Raw genomic sequence first — 18421 nt, forward strand, 5'->3', positions numbered from 1 at the left:
TTGGCCATCACTGCTGCCCTCCAGGGTGCTCCCCAGCAGAGCTGGGACTCTCCAACTCAGGCACTCCAGTGTGGAATGGGGGTGTCCCAAGTGGTATCTAACTGCCAGGCCACACACCAGTGCCCATGGAACTGTGATCTTTAACCAGAACTTTCCTTCAGCCCTTGGAGAGAACCACGCCTCATTAGAGCGTCCGCCTCACCAGCTTCCCCGGGAGGGGGCGGGAGCATGCTTCCACGCTTTTTTCTAAGTGTTTGTCTTTAGTTTTGGTTCGGGCAAAATGTTAAACATTCATTTTGAGCCAAAAATAAAAATTAATTTCATACTAAAAAAAAAAACTTTCCTTCTAAAAGCAAAGGGAGAGTCGAGCTTAGTGGTGACTTTAATGTCTGTGGACTTTAATGTCATGCTGAGGGAAGTCGGCAGTTCAGAGACTCAGAGCCTCCTGGTGGCCCGGCTCTGAGGCAATGCAGGATTCCGTATTGGGGACTTAGCAGCGTGAGTTAGTGGAAGGAGGAGGTGACTTCTGGAAGAGTCAGGATAATGTGCAGACGTCTTAACTGTCCAGACATCGCGGCATCCGAGCAGTTGATTTCTCCAGGACTTGTCAAGTTTGACTTCTAACTGTACCCAGTTTTGGCTTTCGAAATGTTTCTGTGTTCCGCTAGGCAGACCAGCAGTTGGTGAAGAAAGGGAAGAGCAAAGTTGGGGACATGTTGGAGAAAGCGGCCGAGCTGCTGATGAGCTGCTTCCGCGTCTGCGCCAGCGACACGTGAGTACGGCGTCGCCACCCGGCAAGCCCAGCCGCCGCCTGCTCCACTGGGCACAGAGGCTTCTCTTCAACACGCGTGCCTCACGAGCCCTCAGGAACTGTCATTTTTACTTTAAAATAATGAGTTGTGTTGTGGAGGAAATGAGCAAAAAGGAAAGCGGGTCTCCTGCGCCGGCTCGCGCCTTCACTGCCGGGGAGGGGAGGCTCCACCTGGGGCATCCCCTTTGCTCTCAGGAGCTGGGCTCAGCAGTCTCTGCTGGGATGGTCAGTGACGACGAATTCTCTAGGCCTCGCCTCGCCAGGTTGTCTTTGTTTTTCTCCATCTTTGAAGAAGTGTTTTGCTGCCTGGAGACTTGTGTGTTGACTCTTGCTTCCTTCTAGCAGTTAAAAATGTCATTCCTGAGGCCAGCATGGATGCAGGGGTTCAGCACCCATAGCCACATCCCAGAGAGGAGTGCTGGTTCAAGTCCTGGCAGAGCTACTTCTTTTTTTCTTTTTTTTTTTTTTTGCCCCCCCCCCCACCTCCCTCCCTCCCGCGGCCCTCCCCTCTCCCACTCCTTCTCCCATCCCGCCCTTCATCGTGTTTCATTTTCAATCACCTTCATATACGGAAGATCAACTTAGTATACACTAAGCAAGGATTTCAACAGGCTGCACTCACACAACCGCACAAGGTATAGGGCATTGTTCAACTAGTAGTGTTGTTTTTAAGTTTCATAGTAAAACACATTAAGGACAGAGATCCTACGTGGGGAGCCTGTATTCAGTGACTCCCGTTGTTGATTTAACAATTGGCACTCTTATTTATGACATCAGCAATCACCCGAGACTCTTGCTATGAGCTGTCTAGGCTATGGCAGCCCCTTGAGTTCACCGACTCTGAACTTGTTTAGTCAAGGCCATATCACAGTGGAGGTTCCTTCCTCCCTTCAGAGAAAGGCGCCTCCCTCCTTGATGGCCTGTTCCTTCTGCTGGGGTCTTGTTCACCAGGATCTTTCATTTAGATTGTTTTTTGCCACCGTGTCGTGGCTTTCCATGGCTGTGAGACTCTCATGGGCCTTTTAGCCAGATCCGAATGCCCCAAGGGTTGATTCTGAGGCAGGAGTGCTGTTTGGGCATTTGCCATTCTATGAGTCTGCTGTGTGTCCTGCTTCCCCCACAGAATCATACTCTCCCTTTTAATCCTCTCCTTCATTGTTTGCTTACACTGGTCTTATTTGTGAAATCTCTTCGACACTTACCCTGTCTTTTTGATCGGTTGTGTATTTATGCTTACCACTTTACCAAGGGCACTGCAGAGCCACTTCTGATGCAGCTCCTTGCTGACGGCGTCTGGGAAGGCAGCAGAAGGTGGCCCAGGTGCTTGGGCCCCTGCACCCTCGAGGGAGACCCGGATGGAGCTCCCAGCTCCTGGCTTCAGCCTGGCCCCAAAATTAGCTGTTCCAGCCATTTGGGGAGTGAACCAGCAGATCTCTCTGTCTCTGTCTCTCTCGCTGTGCCTTTCAACGTAAGGAAAGACAGGCACACAGCTTTTAAAAGCGTGTTCCTCCTCTGATTCTTTGTTTCTGATGTGGAGTCGTTGTCTTCCTTACTGTTGCTTCCTGCTGTTCCTGGGTCTTCCCCGGGCTGCGTTTTCTCTGTATCGTTGGCTTTTGAGAACTTGCGTCTGCTGTGTCTTGTTTTTAAAATTTCCACTGTGGTTCAAGAAGTTTCTTGTATTTGTTTTTGTTTTTTTTTTTGTTTGTTTGTTTTTGGTTTTTTTTTTTTTGTAATTTATTTTTTTTATTTGACAGGTAGAGTTATAGACAGTGAGAGAGAGACAGAGAGAGAGGTCTTCCTTCCATTGGTTCACTCCCCTAATGGCCGCTGTAGCCGGCGCTGCGCCGATCCGAAGCCAGGAGCCGGGTACTTCTTCCTGGTCTCCCATGGAGGTGCAGGGACCCAAGCACTTGGGCCATCCTCTGCTGCCTTCCCGGGCCACAGCAGAGAGCTGGACTGGAAGAGGAGCAACTGGGACTAGAACCCAGCGCCCCAACCGGGACTAGAACCCGAGGTGCCAGCGCCTCAGGCAGAGGATTAGCCTAGTGAGCCATGGCGCTAGGCAGTTTCTTGCATTTGTGAGCCATGGCGCTAGGCAGTTTCTTGCATTTGTAAGCTGATGTTTTTCATTAGATTTTTAATTTTTTTTTTTTTTTTTTTTTTGAGAAGCAAAGGGACATAAGAGAAGGAGCTCCCGTCCACAGGGCCACTCTCCAAGTGCCTGCAGGCGGCTGGGCTGGGCCGGGCTGAAGCTGGGAGCCAGGAGCGCCATCCATTTCTCCCACGTGGGTAACAGAGACCCAGCCACTTGAGCCATTCCCACTGCCTCCCAGGTCTCGCATCAGCAGGAAACTGGGCAGGAATTGAACCCAGGCGCTCTAGGCGCTCTGATGTGGGATTTGGGCATCTGAACTGCCGGACCAAATAATTGCCTCCAGATTTACTTTTTCATTTTTTTTTAAAGATTTTATTTATTTATTTGAAAGTCAGAGTTAGACGCAGGAGAGGCAAAGAGAGAGAGAGAGAGAGGTCTTCTATCCAATGGTTCACTCCCCAAATGGCCGCAACAGCTGGAGCTGTGCAGATCCAGAGCTAGGAGCATCTTCTGGGTCTCCCACATGGGTGCAGGGCCCCAAGGACTTGGGCCATCCTCTGCTGTTTCCCAGGACATAGAAGAGAGCTGGATTGGAAGTGGAGCAGCTGGATCTTGAACCAGCTTCCACATGGGCTGCTGGTGCTTCAGGCCCTGGCATTAACCCACTGCGCCACAGCGCTGGCCCCCAGAATTACTTTTTTAATACTCTTCTCTCTGCTGCATTTCTTTAGTATTATTATTCTTATTGGTTAAAGATTTATTCATTTATTTGAAAGAGTTACACAGAAAGAGAGAAGGAGAGAGAGAATGGTCTTCCATCCGCTGGTTCACTCCCCAGTTGGCTGCAATGGCTGGAGCTGCACCAATCTGAAGCCAGGAGCTTCTTCCAGGTCTCCCACGTGGGGGCAGGGCCCAAGGATTTGGGCCATCCTCTACTGCTTTCCCAGGCCATGGCAGAGAGCGGGATTGGAAGTGGAACAACCGGGACTTGAACCGGCACCCATATGGCATGCCAGCACTGCGCGCAGGGTTTCCTGCTGTGCCGCAGCGCTGGCCCCTCAGCTGCGCTTTGGGCCCGTTCTTTCTGTTCTCCTGTGGGGCTTCCAGTGCTGCGTGTGTTGGCAGGACCTGGCGCTCTGGTGTTGCTCACCTGCCCCCTCCTCTGGGCGGTGCGTGCCTTGCGGGGGACTGAGCGCGTCTGCCATTGCTTGTTTCATTCCAGACTTCCCTCTGACTCTGCTTCAGAGCTCCGTTTTTCTCCTAAACTCCACCCCGTCACCCCTGGTAGAGGCATACTTCCTGAGGAGGAGTTTTGGGAAATTGTAAGGTTTGTGTGTGTGACAACTGCGCAGCACCTGGGACTCCCAGGAAGTAGTTGCACTTTGCATGTCCCTCCTCTTGGCCCAGGGTGTCCCCACCCAGTCCCCTTCTGGACGCCCAGCCAGATCTGGACTCACTTCCCTCTGGGGTCTTCCACAGTGTTGTTCCCACCCCCAGAGCCCGGCAGACTGCACTGCCTGAGGGGTGGCTGGGTGCTGTTGTGATGCAGGGGCGTCGGGCAGGGCTCCATCACTAGTGTCTCCGCAGGAAACCTCTGCCAGACAGTCCTTACCGCAGCGCCTGTGCCCTCGGTCTGACGGTGCTTTCTCAGGATTTTACCAAGAGCGGTGTAATTGCAGAAAGAGATATTTGCAGATAATGTATCTGATAAGGGTCTAATCCCCAGAAGATACAAAGAACAATCCGACACTCTAATTTAGAAGTGGGCTGAAGGGCCGGCAGATCTGATGAGGATGCCCTAGTGGCAGTGAGCATGCAGCAGGTGTTCAGCACCATCAGTCCCCAAGCAGGTGCAGCTTGGGCCACAGTGAGCCGCCCCCCACCGCCATCCGGTTGGCTGTTGTCAAAAAGGCAGGTGGTGAGTTGCAGTGGGGGGGGGGAGGGGACACAGAAGCCTGTACCCTTTCACCCTGCAGGTGGGAGGTGCAGGGTTGGGAAGGGGGCACAGAAGCCCGCACCCTTTCACCCTGCAAGCAGGAGCTGCTTCGCAGGCAGCCACCTCGCAAGGTGGAACCTGGAGATAACCAGTGGCCAAGCAGTTCTGCTCCCAGGTTTGTGTCCCCTGGGGTTTGCCTTTGTTACCTGTCTCCCAGGAAGCCCCCCAGGTGCTCCGGGTCCCTGTTTCCAGACCAGTCAATAACAGAGGACTTGTCTGTGCACTTCCTATCTTCTTGTTTTGTCTTGTTTCTCGGGCCCCTGACTTTGAAGTTGGCAGAAGGGTCCCCGTTTGGGGATGAGGAAAGTGAAACCCAGAAAGCAGAGCGTGGCTCGAGGTCCCACTGCAAGTTAGTGACACCGTGGTCGTGCGAGGAGCCGGCTCTGGCTGCTCTGGGGCAGCCGGGACTCCAACTGGTGCCCATATGGGATACTGCAGGCAGCGGCTTTACCCACTACTCCACAGCACCGGCCCCTTCTTTTCTTTTTAAGATTGATGTATTTGAAAGGCAGAGTGTGAGGGGGAGAGAGATCAATTGATGCCTTGTGGGCTGGGTTTAGGACCTAAATTAATTTTCCAACTCTTGTCTTTACTTAGAGAAGAATTCTAAATACAGGCCCAAACACGGCATGCAGTGTGCTGGACTTTCCTTACAAAGTGAGAAAAATACACAGGCCTATTAGGGCCTTACTAAGGGAGAATGGGGGCCAGTGCCGCGGCTCACTAGGCCTGTGGCGCCGGCACACCAGGTTCTAGTCCCAGTCGGGGCACCGGATGCTGTCCCGGTTGCCTCTCTTCCAGGCCAGCTCTCTGCTGTGGCCTGGGAGTGCAGTGGAGGATGGCCCGAGTGCTTGGGCCCTGCACCCCATGGGAGACCAGGAGAAGCACCTGGCTTCTGCCTTCAGATCAGCGCAGTGCGCTGGCCACAGTGTGGCGGCCATTGGAGGGTGAACCAACGGTAAAGGAAGACCTTTCTCTCTGTCTCTCTCACTGTCTAACTCTGCCTGTCAAAAATAAAAAAAAAAAAGGGAGAATGGGGCCAAAGGACGGGAATTATCATACCCTGCTGCGCTCGTCCTGAGTCCACGTGGAGGAGAGCGCAAGCTTCTATTCTTCTAGCTTTTTTTTTTTTTTTTTTTTTTTTTTTTTTTTTTTTTTTGACAGGCAGAGTTAGAGAGACAGAGAGAAAGGTCTTCCTTCTGTAGGTTCATCCCCCAAATGGCTGCTACGGCTGGTGCACTGTGCCAATCCGAAGCCAGGAGCCAGGTGCCTCTCCTGGCCTCCCATGTGGGTGCAGGGCCCAAGCACTTGGGCTATCCTCCACTGCACCCCCCGGGCCACAGCAGAGAGCTGGCCTGGAAGAGTAGAAACCAGGACAGAATCCGGCGCCCCGACCGGGACTAGAACCCGGTGTGCCGGTGCCGCAGGATCTATCTAAGCTGTCCCATGTCAGATGGATCTTAAATCCACTGGTTCACTTCCCAAATGGCCACAACAGCCAGGGCTGGACCAGGCCAAAGCCAGGAGCCAGGAACTCTGTTGTGGTCTCCCACATGAGTGGCAGGGACCGAAGTACTTGGACCATCACCTGCTGCCTTCCCAGGTGCATTAGCAGGGAGCTGGATTGGAAGCAGAGCAGCTGGGACTCAAAGCAGTACTCAGATGGGATTGCATGTGGCAGCCTGACCACTGCACCACGGCCGCCCGGCCTGGTCCTCGCAGGCGGCCTGACCACTGCACCACAGCCGCCCGGCCTGGTCCTCGCAGGCGGCCTCTCCACGGCTGCCCGGCCTGGTCCTCGCAGGCGGCCTTTTCCTGGGCCTCTCTGCACTGCAGTCTGGAGGTCTGCACACTCAGTGTAGAAGAATCCTTTGCATGGGCCCCGTGCTGTGGCGTAGCAGGTAAATCCACCTTCCAGCCAGTGGTAGAAGAGCTCCCTCACTCTCTCTCTGTAACTTTGACTTTCAAATAAAAAATAAAAATCTTTTTAAAAAAATCCCTTGCAGAGTGGCAATATATGGCTGACTGGCTCTGAAACTTTTTCAGCTTTATCATGAAAGATTTCAAACATTGAGCCAAGTTGAAAGAATCTTGCGGTAACTCACTGTCTCCCCACCGCGTCTTCACACTTAGCACACTTGCTGTGGGGAATGCTCGTGTCTTTCTCCACCGCCTGCCCCCTTTCCTCAGTATTTCCCTGAAATACAGTTCAGAGTTCATTGGAAGCATTGGCCACGCTCCCTGGTACTTCAGGTTCTCTGTTACCTTCTGGGCGAGATTCACATGCAGGGAGTCCACGAATCCTAGCTGTGTGTTGGCTGAGGTTTGAGTGCACACAGCCGGTGTCAGCCCTGGCCCACTGGGGAGGGGACATTCCTGTCACCCCCACTCGCTGCCCCTCACTGCTGTTGACATTCTTGCTTCAGCACTTTTTTTTTTTTTTTTAAGAACTATTTTATTTCTTTGAAAGACAGTTACAGAGAGAGGTAGAGCCAGAGAGAGAAAGGTCTTCCATTTCACTAGTTCACTCCCCAAATGACTGCAACAGCCAGAGCTGAGCTGATCCAAAGTCAGGAGCCAGGAGCTTCTTCCGGGTCTCCCACACGGGTTTAGGCACCCAAGGAGTTGGGCCATCTTCTGCTTTCCCAGGCCACGGCAGAGAGCTGAATCAGAAGTGGAGTAGCCAGGACATGAACCGGCGCCCATATGGGATACTGGCGCTGCAGGTTGGGGCTTTAACCCACTGCGCCACAGCGCCGGCCCCGCTTCAGCACTTACTACAAACAGCTTCAGTGGGTGCTTTCTGTGTAGTTCATAAGTTCATTTTGTTGTGATGATGGCAGAAAGCAGGTTTCTATATTAAAAAAATAATAACAACAACTTTGTAGTAATTAGCTGTGCATCAGCAGACTGGCTACACCTCAGCTGGCGCGCCGGGGTGTGTGAGCTACATGCTTAGCTGGGATTCAAGCTCGTGGTTTGCTGGTTCTTCCTTTCAGTTTTACTTACTAGATAAGACATTATTTTCAGATTGCTATTTTGTTTGATGAGTATCACTGGAGTTGTGGGATTTTATCTCATGGTGATTTGTTTAGGCAGCTTATTTTGTGATTTATAAATACATTTTTTATTTCTTTTGTAATGTTAAAAACAATTATTTTCCCACAGTCGTGCTGGTATAGAAGATTCTAAGAAGTGGGGAATGCTGTTCTTGGTGAATCAGTTATTTAAAATTTACTTTAAGGTATGCTTGATATCTCTATGACCTCCCCACATCTTCCCAGATGTCGTGTTGTTTGTGTGGTTATTACCGGGCCTCCTGGCGTTGTCACTGTATTCACTGAGTGCCCACTAAGTGAAGGGCAGAGGACTTGTGTGCAGCGGCCTCCGAGGCCAGCGTTGCCAGCACAGGGAAGCCGACACCTGGTGTGCAGCGACTCGCCCCGTGTGGTGGACGGGGCATCCTGTGCACGAGTCTGGCTCGGACCTCCCGTCCTTGCTGAAATTATTACCGTGGGCTCATATGTCGCTGGGCGGAGAAGGGCCTCAGTGTTTGCTGTGTAAAGTCGGCCGAGTGAAGAGGGGCTGTCATGCGTGAGTGGCTGGGACTTGCCCCTCTGGCCCTGGGGAGCAGAGCCCCCAGCCTATCCTGCCTGTGTAGCCCCTTGCATCCCGGCACACTGCTCAGGGCCTGCCGGGGGAGCGCCGGCCCCACCAGGCAGCCTCTTGCTTCAGTTTTACTGTTCTGTGCAGATCTTGGTGGTGTAACAGGTTTGTGATTCTCAGTTTAAGGGGCAGGCCTGGTAAAGCAGACATTTACGTTTGTTCTGCCTCCTGTCTGGTGGTTCTTGTTGTTTATGTTGAACGATTGCTATCGTTATAGATCAACAAACTCCATCTGTGTAAACCCCTGATCAGAGCCATCGACAGCTCAAACCTGAAAGATGACTACAGCACTGCCCAGAGAGTGACCTACAAGTACTACGTTGGCCGCAAGGCCATGTTTGATAGTGACTTTAAACAAGGTACACGCGCGGCCACCCAGCCACACATGGGAGACTGCTCTCCCAACCCTCGAGCAATCCGACTGTTTTGGGAGCACAGTCATGGTGTTGTTATTTACGTAGAGTACAGATGCAAGTCTGGAGTTTTATTTTGTATGTATTTAATACGTTGAAGTTGACTAAATAGAAGAAAATTTCATTTGAAGGGTCTTAGTCTGCGCTGGGCTCCTGCAGGCCGCGCTGGGCTCCAGTGCCCGCTGCAGCCGAAGGTCCCTGAGCTTGACCCTTCTCCAGGGAGAGTCGGAGCCCGGGCTGCTGTCCTGTGCCTTGGGACCTGTCGCGTACGCTGGTGATGCTGACAAGGGAACTGGAAGGAAGGGCCCCGTAGAGCTGGGGACGGTGCCTGGGACACTCCACCTGCAGATGACTGCTCACTACCAGCTGGTAGTGAGGGGTGCCTAGCCCTGGCACCGTGTTTCATGGTTGTGGGTTTCCACACTAGCCATGGATGACGTCCCTACAGCACCAGTGCAGGGTTTCAGAAACTCAGATAGCATGCACCAAAAGTAGAAATTTACTTTTATTTTGCTTGAAAGGTAGAAAAAGAGACAGTTGTCTCCCATCCATGTGTTCATTCCCCAGGTGCCTCCGACATGTAGGGCTAGGGCCGGGCCAGGAACCTGGAGCTGTGCCCGCATCTCCTGAGCACTTGAGCCACAGCTGCAGCCTCCCAGGTGCACCTGAACAGGAAGCTGGGTGGGAGGCAGAGCCAGGCGCTCCCAGTACGGGCGGAGGGCGTTGCGCGTGGTGACCTAACCACTGCCCTGTGCCAAACGCGTGCCCTGCTCTTAAAATCTTGCATCAGCTGGCGGCAGGTGGTTCTTTATTTTCTCTTGTGTTCTGTTAAGGTCACACTTTAAAGCTCACTTTAGCTGTGTGTTGAGCTCGTTCTCCCAGGTACACCAAGCGTGTAACTTCAGGCAGCAGCTTTTCTCCCTTGGAGCCGTAGGCGCAGGCTCTCTGTCACGCTGATTCCTCTGGGTCTCACTGTGGCTTTTCGTCAGACAGTGTGGAGAGACGCTAACTTGGAGAGGTCGGTCTGGAGACAGCGTGTGGAGACGGGACTGGCACGGGGCCAGGCAGGAAGCAGAGGGCAGTGGGGCCCGGCGCGGCCCCTGCTGAGGATCTGGCTGCAAGGCTGCCGCCACCCACCGCCCTAACCATCAGCGTAAGGCTCTGGGGACCCGCCCCCATGCGCTGTGCACTGCCACTGGTCCGCAGCAGGCCTGTGCAGGCCAATAACCGCTTCCTTCTCCACAAGCATTCTAGTACTCTCGGGCTGTTTTTCTAGGATTTATTTATTCAATTGAAATGCAGAGTTAGAGAGAGGAGAGACAGAAATCTTGCACCTGCTGGTTCACTCCCTACAGGGCCACGATGGCTGGGACTGGGCCAGGCTGAAGCAGGAGCCAGCAGCAGCTGCTTCTGGAGGGTGCAGGGGCCCAGCACTTGGACTGTCTGCTGCTGCTTTCCTAGGTACATGAGCAGGGAGCTGGGTCAGAAGTGCAGGAGCCAGGACTCGAACCAGTACCCACACGGGAGGCTGACACTCCAGGTGGCCTCTCTGCCCGCTGCACCACAGCGCCAGCCCCTAGATCGAGGGCTTTTAAAAAAGGACTTTCTCGGGGCCGGCATTGTGGCGCAGTGGGTTAAAGCCCTAGCCTGCAGTGCCGGCATCCCATATGGGTGCTGGTTCGAGTCCCAGCTGTTCCACTTCCAATCCAGCTCTCTGCTGTGGCCTGGGAAAGCAGTGGAAGACGGCCCAAGTCCTTGGGCCCCTGCACCCATGTGGGAGACTTGGAAAAGGCTCCTGGCTCCTGGCTCCTGGCTCCTGGCTCCAGAATGGCCCAGCTCCAACCGTTGCAGCCAGCTGGGGAGTGAACCAGTGGATGGAAGATCTCTCTCTGTCTCTACCTCTCTCTGCAACTTTGTCTTTCAAATAAATAAAAAAATTTTTAAAATTTTAAAAAAAAGACTCTCATGGCTCTTCCCCAATCTGGTTTCTTTTCCCTCCAAATATAAACCGTGCAGGCAGAAGCTATGAAAGCATATTCTGTTAGGTCTGTTCTGGGGCTGCTGTGTCCCTCCTGCAGATGCAGTAGGTGGGGGTGTGCGTGCCTGACAGCCAGAGGTGGTTCATGAGTGTCATGGACGTTGTCTGGTGTCTCAGCCTCAAGCCCCTGTCATCCATCGCTCATTGTCTGGCAAAGAGACGGGAGGTCAGGGCTGTGATGTCCTGGAGCCACAGGCTTCTCGGTGCACAGCCTGGCCTTGTGCCCTTCAGCTCTTGGCGCATCTGCAGAGTCCCTGGGCCCTAGCTGGGTGTGAGTGGGCAGATACAGAGTCCCTGGGGTCCCTAGCTGGGAGAAGTGGGCATGTGCAGAGTCCCTGTGTCCCTCGCTGGGTGAAGTGGGCACGTGCAGAGTCCCTGGGGTCCCTCACTGGGTGAAGTGGGCACGTGCAGAGTCCCTGGGGTCCCTCGCTGGGTACAGTGGGCATGTGCAGAGTCCCTGTGTCCCTAGCTGGAAGAAGTGGACACGTGCAGAGTCCCTGGGCCCTCGCTGGGTGCAGTGGGCACGTGCAGGGTCCCTGGGCCCTCGCTGGTGCAGTGGTCTCTGCTGTGCAGTTAGTAGGTTGAATCGTGGCAGACTGAATCTTTGTATTTTGAAATTATTAAATTCAAGTCTGTTTCGTGAGACATGTTGCTGCCAGGATGCAACGAATATAAATAAATTAGGTGCCTGTTGGGTGTGTGGTGGTCCCGGGCGTCCCACAGCCACACTTAGCGTGTTCCCGTGAGCGTCCCGCAGCCACACTTAGTGTGTTCCTGGAGCGTCCCGCAGCCACACTTAGCGTGTTCCCGTGAGCGTCCCGCAGCCACACTTGGGCAGCGTGTTCCCGTGAGCGTCCCGCAGCCACACTTGGGCAGCGTGTTCCCGTGAGCGTGGGCACCATGGGGGCAGGCCCGCCCCGTGGAGGGGAGGCTGGGCCGCAGCCTTGCTCTTGAGGTGAGGATGAAGCGGGGCGAGTAGCAGGCCGGGGTGCGGCGGGTCTGACGGGGCCGGCCTCTCTCTGCAGCCGAGGAGTACCTGTCCTTTGCCTTCGAGCACTGCCACCGCTCCAGTCAGAAGAACAAGAGGATGATCCTCATCTACCTGCTTCCCGTGAAGATGCTGCTGGTGAGCCCGCCGCGAGGAAGGCTTGCTGCGCGTGCGGCGCCGGCCTGTGTCCTCCCCTGACCTCAGCTCACGCTCATTCCAGGCTGGCTATGGGGATGTGCATTTAGTCACCCAAGTTTACTGTGGATTCGCGAAAGGAAATTGCAGCTGCGCGGTCGCTGATTGAGCAGACGTCCTCAGAGCGACAGCTTTTCCCCTCGCGTCAGCCTGCGTGTGGTTGAGGCTTCACATAGTTTAGACAGCTTGGAATGCAGGGGACGTCGTGCCTGCCCCGCTTCCACGCCCGCTCCAGACAACCATTGTGGGGCCGATTCCTCCTGAAAGGGGTTCTGAGTTCCCACTTCTGCGTACACGAGTGTTTCCCCCTCATGGCTTCCCCCGTGGTGTGTGGCAGGATGAAGATGACGGGACGGGACACTCTGGGGACGGAACTACTGTGCTGGGCCTTCCTGTTCTAGGCCGGAGCTGTCTCTATTTTTCCCTGGAGTGCCGTGACGTTTGTAGTCAGCACTCAGCTACGGAGCAGTCCAGCTTGCATTTTTAAAGCTTAATTCTTGGATAAAAATTTTGTTGGGACAATTCCATGCAAAGGAAGTGACGTTCACTCTGGAAATTTGCCTCTTTGTCGTAGGGTCACATGCCGACCATTGAGCTTCTGAAGAAGTACCACCTCATGCAGTTTGCCGAAGTAACCAAAGCTGTGAGGTAGAGTGCTGCCCGCCCCTGGGGGTGGGAGGTACAGAGCTGAAAGTGCACGCTACGTGAGTCGCAGGGACAAGCGCTGCTCTCGGTGTTCTGTTTGTGACCCCACGTGTCACCCCCCAGCGAGGGCAGCCTGCTCCTGCTGAACGAGGCGCTGGCGAAGCACGAGACCTTCTTCATTCGCTGTGGCATCTTCCTCATCCTGGAGAAGCTGAAGATCATCACCTACAGGAACCTCTTTAAGAAAGTGTGAGTGTTTCACAGCTCCCACGCTCGCGCCTGCAGGCAGAGGGCTGCTGCCTCCTCAGGGCCCTGCCGCGGAGGTGGGGCGGTGCCCCGCCCAGGGCTCTGGGGGAGAAGTGGGGTTTGGGTGAAGACCCCTCTCCCTAGTGTTGGCTCGTTCAAGACGTTCCCAACAGTAAGGAGAGCTGTGAGTGGGTAGCGTTTCATTGACGCCATCAGCTGCCAGCTGTTGTGAGCTACGTCCTGATTTCAGAGACGCTGAAATACACATCTTTAGTTAAGAAATGCCCAGTATAAGAAGTTGTGCTGGGGGCCAGCGCTGTGGCACAGCGGGTAAAGATAAAGCCGCCACCTGCAGTCCCGGCATCCCACCTGGGTGCCCGTCAAGTCCCGGCTGCTCCACTTCCAATCCAGCTCTCTGCTGTGGCCTGGGAAAGCAGTAGAAGATGGCCCAAATCCATGGGCCCTTACACCTGTGTGGGAGACCTGGAAGAAGCTCCTGGCTCCTGGCTTCGGATCAGTGCAGCTCCGGCCACTGCGACCATCTGGGGGAGTGAACCAATGAATAGAAGATCAATCGATCTCTATCTCTCTCTGTCTCTGTCTCTGTCTCTGCCTCTCCTTCCCTCTCTCTCTCTCTCTCTGTAACCCTGATTTTCAAATAAATAAGTAAATCTTTAAAAAAAAAAAAAAAAGTTATGCTGGTAGCAGCAGAGAGAGAGAGACAGTTCTTCTATCGCTGCTTCACTTCTCCAAATGCCTGCAGTGGCCGGAGCGGGATTGATCTGCAGACAGGAGCCAGGGGCATCCTGGCCTGCCATGTGGGTGCAGAGGCCCAAGCACTTGGGCCGTCCTCTGCTGCTTTCCCAGGCGCATTAGCAGGGAGCTGGTTCAGAAGTGGAGCAGCTGGGACTTGAACTGTATGGGATGCCTACACTGGAGGGGGCAGCGTTATGCCACAGTGCCAGCCCCAAAAAGCCACAATTTGATAGCTCTTACTTTAAGAGTATCTGGGAGGTGGGAGGATTTTCTCATTGCTCTGAGGTACCAGCTACTAAAGGGTGCTGTCCCCACTGTCTGAGCATCTCCTGGCCACGACAAGCACCTGTGTGTCGTAATGCCCTCTCGCAGGTACCTGCTGCTCAGGACACACCAGCTGTCTCTGGACGCTTTTCTGGTTGCCCTCAAGTTCATGCAGGTGGACGACGTGGACATTGACGAAGTGCAATGCATCCTTGCCAACTTGATATACATGGTGCGTAGAGTCCTGGATGCTCTTGTACTTGGTGTATGGTGAGTGTGAGTGCTCACTGCTGCTGTACTTGGTGTATGGTGAGTGTGAGTGCTCACTGCTGCTGTACTTGGTGTATGGGTGAGTGTGAGTGCTCACTGCTGCTGTACGTGGTGTATGGTGAGTGTGAGTGCTCACTGCTGCTGTACGTGGTGTATGGGTGAGTGTGAGTGCTCACTGCTGCTGTACTTGGTGTATGGGTGAGTGTGAGTGCTCACTGCTGTTCTACGTGGTGTGTGGTGAGTGTGAGTGCTCACTGCTGCTGTACTTGGTGTATGGTGAGTGTGAGTGCTCACTGCTGTACTTGGTGTATGGTGAGTGAGTGCTCACTGCTGCTGTACTTGGTGTATGGTGAGTGTGAGTGCTCACTGCTGCTGTACTTGGTGTATGGTGAGTGAGTGCTCACTGCTGCTGTACTTGGTGTATGGGTGAGTGTGAGTGCTCACTGCTGCTGTACTTGGTGTATGGTGAGTGTGAGTGCTCACTGCTGCTGTACTTGGTGGACACCGTGAGTGAGTGCTCACTGCTGCTGTACTTGGTGTATGGTGAGTGTGAGTGCTCACTGCTGCTGTACTTGGTGTATGGGTGAGTGAGTGCTCACTGCTGCTGTACTTGGTGTATGGTGAGTGAGTGCTCACTGCTGCTGTACTTGGTGTATGGTGAGTGTGAGTGCTCACTGCTGCTGTACTTGGTGGACACCGTGAGTGAGTGCTCACTGCTGCTCTACGTGGTGTGTGGTGAGTGTTGAGTGCTCACTGCTGTACGTGGTGTATGGTGAGTGTGAGTGCTCACTGCTGCTGTACGTGGTGTGTGGTGAGTGTGAGTGCTCACTGCTGCTGTACGTGGTGTATGGTGAGTGTGAGTGCTCACTGCTGCTGTACTTGGTGTATGGTGAGTGTGAGTGCTCACTGCTGCTGTACTTGGTGTATGGTGAGTGTGAGTGCTCACTGCTGCTGTACGTGGTGTATGGGTGAGTGTGAGTGCTCACTGCTGCTGTACTTGGTGTATGGGTGAGTGTGAGTGCTCACTGCCGCTGTACTTGGTGTATGGTGTGTGTGAGTGCTCACTGCTGTACTTGGTGTATGGTGAGTGAGTGCTCACTGCTGCTGTACTTGGTGTATGGTGAGTGTGAGTGCTCACTGCTGCTGTACTTGGTGGACACCGTGAGTGAGTGCTCACTGCTGCTGTACTTGGTGTATGGGTGAGTGTGAGTGCTCACTGCTGCTGTACTTGGTGTATGGTGAGTGTGAGTGCTCACTGCTGCTGTACTTGGTGTATGGTGAGTGTGAGCGCTCACTGCTGCTGTACTTGGTGTATGGTGAGTGTGAGTGCTCACTGCTGCTGTACTTGGTGTATGGTGAGTGTGAGCGCTCACTGCTGCTGTACTTGGTGTATGGTGAGTGAGTGCTCACTGCTGCTGTACTTGGTGTATGGTGAGTGTGAGTGCTCACTGCTGCTGTACTTGGTGTATGGTGAGTGTGAGTGCTCACTGCTGCTGTACTTGGTGTATGGTGAGTGTGAGTGCTCACTGCTGCTGTACTTGGTGTATGGTGAGTGTGAGCGCTCACTGCTGCTGTACTTGGTGTATGGTGTGTGTGAGTGCTCACTACTGCTGTACTTGGTGTATGGTGAGTGTGAGTGCTCACTGCTGCTGTACTTGGTGTATGGTGAGTGTGAGTGCTCACTGCTGCTGTACTTGGTGTATGGTGAGTGTGAGTGCTCACTGCTGCTGTACTTGGTGGACACCGTGAGTGAGTGCTCACTGCCACTGTACTTGGTGTATGGTGAGTGTGAGTGCTCACTACTGCTGTACTTGGTGTATGGTGAGTGTGAGTGCTCACTGCTGCTGTACTTGGTGTATGGTGAGTGTGAGTGCTCACTGCTGTACTTGGTGTATGGGTGAGTGTGAGTGCTCACTGCTGCTGTACGTGGTGTATGGTGAGTGTGAGTGCTCACTGCTGCTGTACGTGGTGTATGGTGAGTGTGAGTGCTCACTGCTGCTGTACTTGGTGTATGGGTGAGTGTGAGTGCTCACTGCTGCTGTACTTGGTGTATGGGTGAGTGTGAGCGCTCACTGCTGCTGTACTTGGTGTATGGTGAGTGTGAGTGCTCACTGCTGCTGTACTTGGTGTATGGGTGAGTGTGAGTGCTCACTGCTGCTGTACTTGGTGTATGGGTGAGTGTGAGCGCTCACTGCTGCTGTACTTGGTGTATGGTGAGTGTGAGTGCTCACTGCTGCTGTACTTGGTGTATGGGTGAGTGTGAGTGCTCACTGCTGCTGTACGTGGTGTATGGGTGAGTGTGAGCGCTCACTGCTGCTGTACTTGGTGTATGGTGAGTGTGAGTGCTCACTGCTGCTGTACTTGGTGTATGGTGAGTGCTCACTGCTGCTCTACTTGGTGTATGGTGTGTGTGAGTGCTCACTGCTGTACTTGGTGTATGGTGAGTGTGAGTGCTCACTGCTGCTGTACTTGGTGTATGGTGAGTGTGAGTGCTCACTGCTGTACTTGGTGTATGGTGAGTGTGAGTGCTCACTGCTGCTGTACTTGGTGTATGGGTGAGTGTGAGTGCTCACTGCTGTACTTGGTGTATGGTGAGTGAGTGCTCACTGCTGCTGTACTTGGTGTATGGTGAGTGCTCACTGCTGCTCTACTTGGTGTATGGTGTGTGTGAGTGCTCACTGCTGTACGTGGTGTATGGTGAGTGTGAGTGCTCACTGCTGCTGTACTTGGTGTATGGTGAGTGTGAGTGCTCACTGCTGCTGTACTTGGTGTATGGTGAGTGCTCACTGCTGCTCTACTTGGTGTATGGTGTGTGTGAGTGCTCACTGCTGTACTTGGTGTATGGTGAGTGTGAGTGCTCACTGCTGCTGTACTTGGTGTATGGTGAGTGTGAGTGCTCACTGCTGTACTTGGTGTATGGTGAGTGTGAGTGCTCACTGCTGTACTTGGTGTATGGTGAGTGTGAGTGCTCACTGCTGTGCTTGGTGTATGGTGAGTGTGAGTGCTCACTGCTGTACTTGGTGTGTGGGTGAGTGAGTGCTCACTGCTGCTGTACTTGGTGGACGCCGTGAGTGAGGGTGCCGGGCAGTGTCGCAGCTCCAGAGCAGGGTTGGCCTAGCCTGTGAGGCCCTGCTTGGAAAGGCATTTGTTGGTGGTCCTGGAAGATTTCCTCTGTCCCGGCTCAGACCTTCCCGGGCCGTGGGGTGTGCGTGGGGTGTGGTGTGTGTCTCCACGTTTCCCTGCCAGTGAGTTGCACGGTGCCGTTACCTCTGGCTGGGCGGGAGGGTGCCGGTGCCCAGCTTCTTGGGCGTGAGGCAGACACAGACACGCGGCCCGCCTCCTCTGCAGGGTCACATCAAGGGCTACATCTCGCACCAGCACCAGAAGCTCGTCGTCAGCAAGCAGAACCCCTTCCCGCCGCTGTCCACCGTGTGCTGAGTGCCCCAAGCCCGCCTCTGCGGCGTGGAGGGTGCTCCCCGGGACGCTGGGGCTCGTCACACCGCTGGGAGCTGACCACAGCCTTGGGCCGACCTGGCGTTCTCTCCCGGGCTCCAGAGCCCTGTGGGCCTTCCCCGAACGTGGCCAGGCAGGGCAGCCCCGCTCTGCTTGTCCCCAGTGTTCACAGAGGCGTCCTCTGGCTGTTTGTTATTTTTGTAGAAAAAAGCGTTCTGAATTTGTGCAAATGGCATATGCTTTGTTACGTCTCCCAGGACACCTCTGTTTCTATTTATTAAATTTAAACGTCCGAAATGCTTGGCCAACTTAAGGCTTCTTTTCAAGGCCAAGCAATTGGATTGAAGTATCCTAGGTGGTGCAGCTGGCCTGTGTGGGCGGGGGTGTGGAGGCTGCGTCTGGGGGCGGCGCCCTCCGCCGTGTCAGAGGGGATTGCAGGCTGCGGCCTCACCCCGACCACACTCGCCAGGTCACCCCTGACCTGCTGGGGTACGGCTGCAGTCCCTGGCGCCGCTGCTGGCCCGCCTCATCAGGGCGCACAGGTCGTCTATGAAGCGTGCAGAGGAGGAGACAGCTGTGCAGGGA

At 54.2% G+C, this 18421-nt stretch overlaps 1 protein-coding gene across 5 annotated transcripts in view; it reads left to right on the plus strand.

Annotated features, from left to right (window-relative positions):
- Positions 1-18133, plus strand: part of PCID2 (PCI domain containing 2) — a 36608-nt gene extending 18475 nt beyond the window's left edge. For 2 of the 5 annotated variants that reach the window (XM_089303361.1, XM_089303362.1), the window contains 10 exons: positions 669-772; positions 4129-4233; positions 4883-5017; positions 8071-8146; positions 8786-8927; positions 12045-12145; positions 12777-12850; positions 12971-13096; positions 14222-14345; positions 17732-18133. In XM_089303361.1, coding sequence (XP_089159487.1) covers positions 669-772; positions 4129-4233; positions 4883-5017; positions 8071-8146; positions 8786-8927; positions 12045-12145; positions 12777-12850; positions 12971-13096; positions 14222-14345; positions 17732-17821 — 1077 coding nt within the window. In that variant the 3' untranslated portion in view covers positions 17822-18133. The remainder of the gene's footprint in view (positions 1-668; positions 773-4128; positions 4234-4882; positions 5018-8070; positions 8147-8785; positions 8928-12044; positions 12146-12776; positions 12851-12970; positions 13097-14221; positions 14346-17731) is intronic. The other 3 variants (XM_051841700.3, XM_051841701.3, XM_089303363.1) reach the window with 2 other exon arrangements.
- Positions 18134-18421: the final 288 nt, after the last annotated feature.

The sequence above is a fragment of the Oryctolagus cuniculus genome, chromosome 9 (genome assembly GCF_051225735.1).
Source record: "Oryctolagus cuniculus isolate XC-2025 breed Fujian yellow rabbit chromosome 9, ASM5122573v1, whole genome shotgun sequence".
In the NCBI taxonomy this organism is placed as follows: Eukaryota; Metazoa; Chordata; class Mammalia; order Lagomorpha; family Leporidae; genus Oryctolagus; species Oryctolagus cuniculus.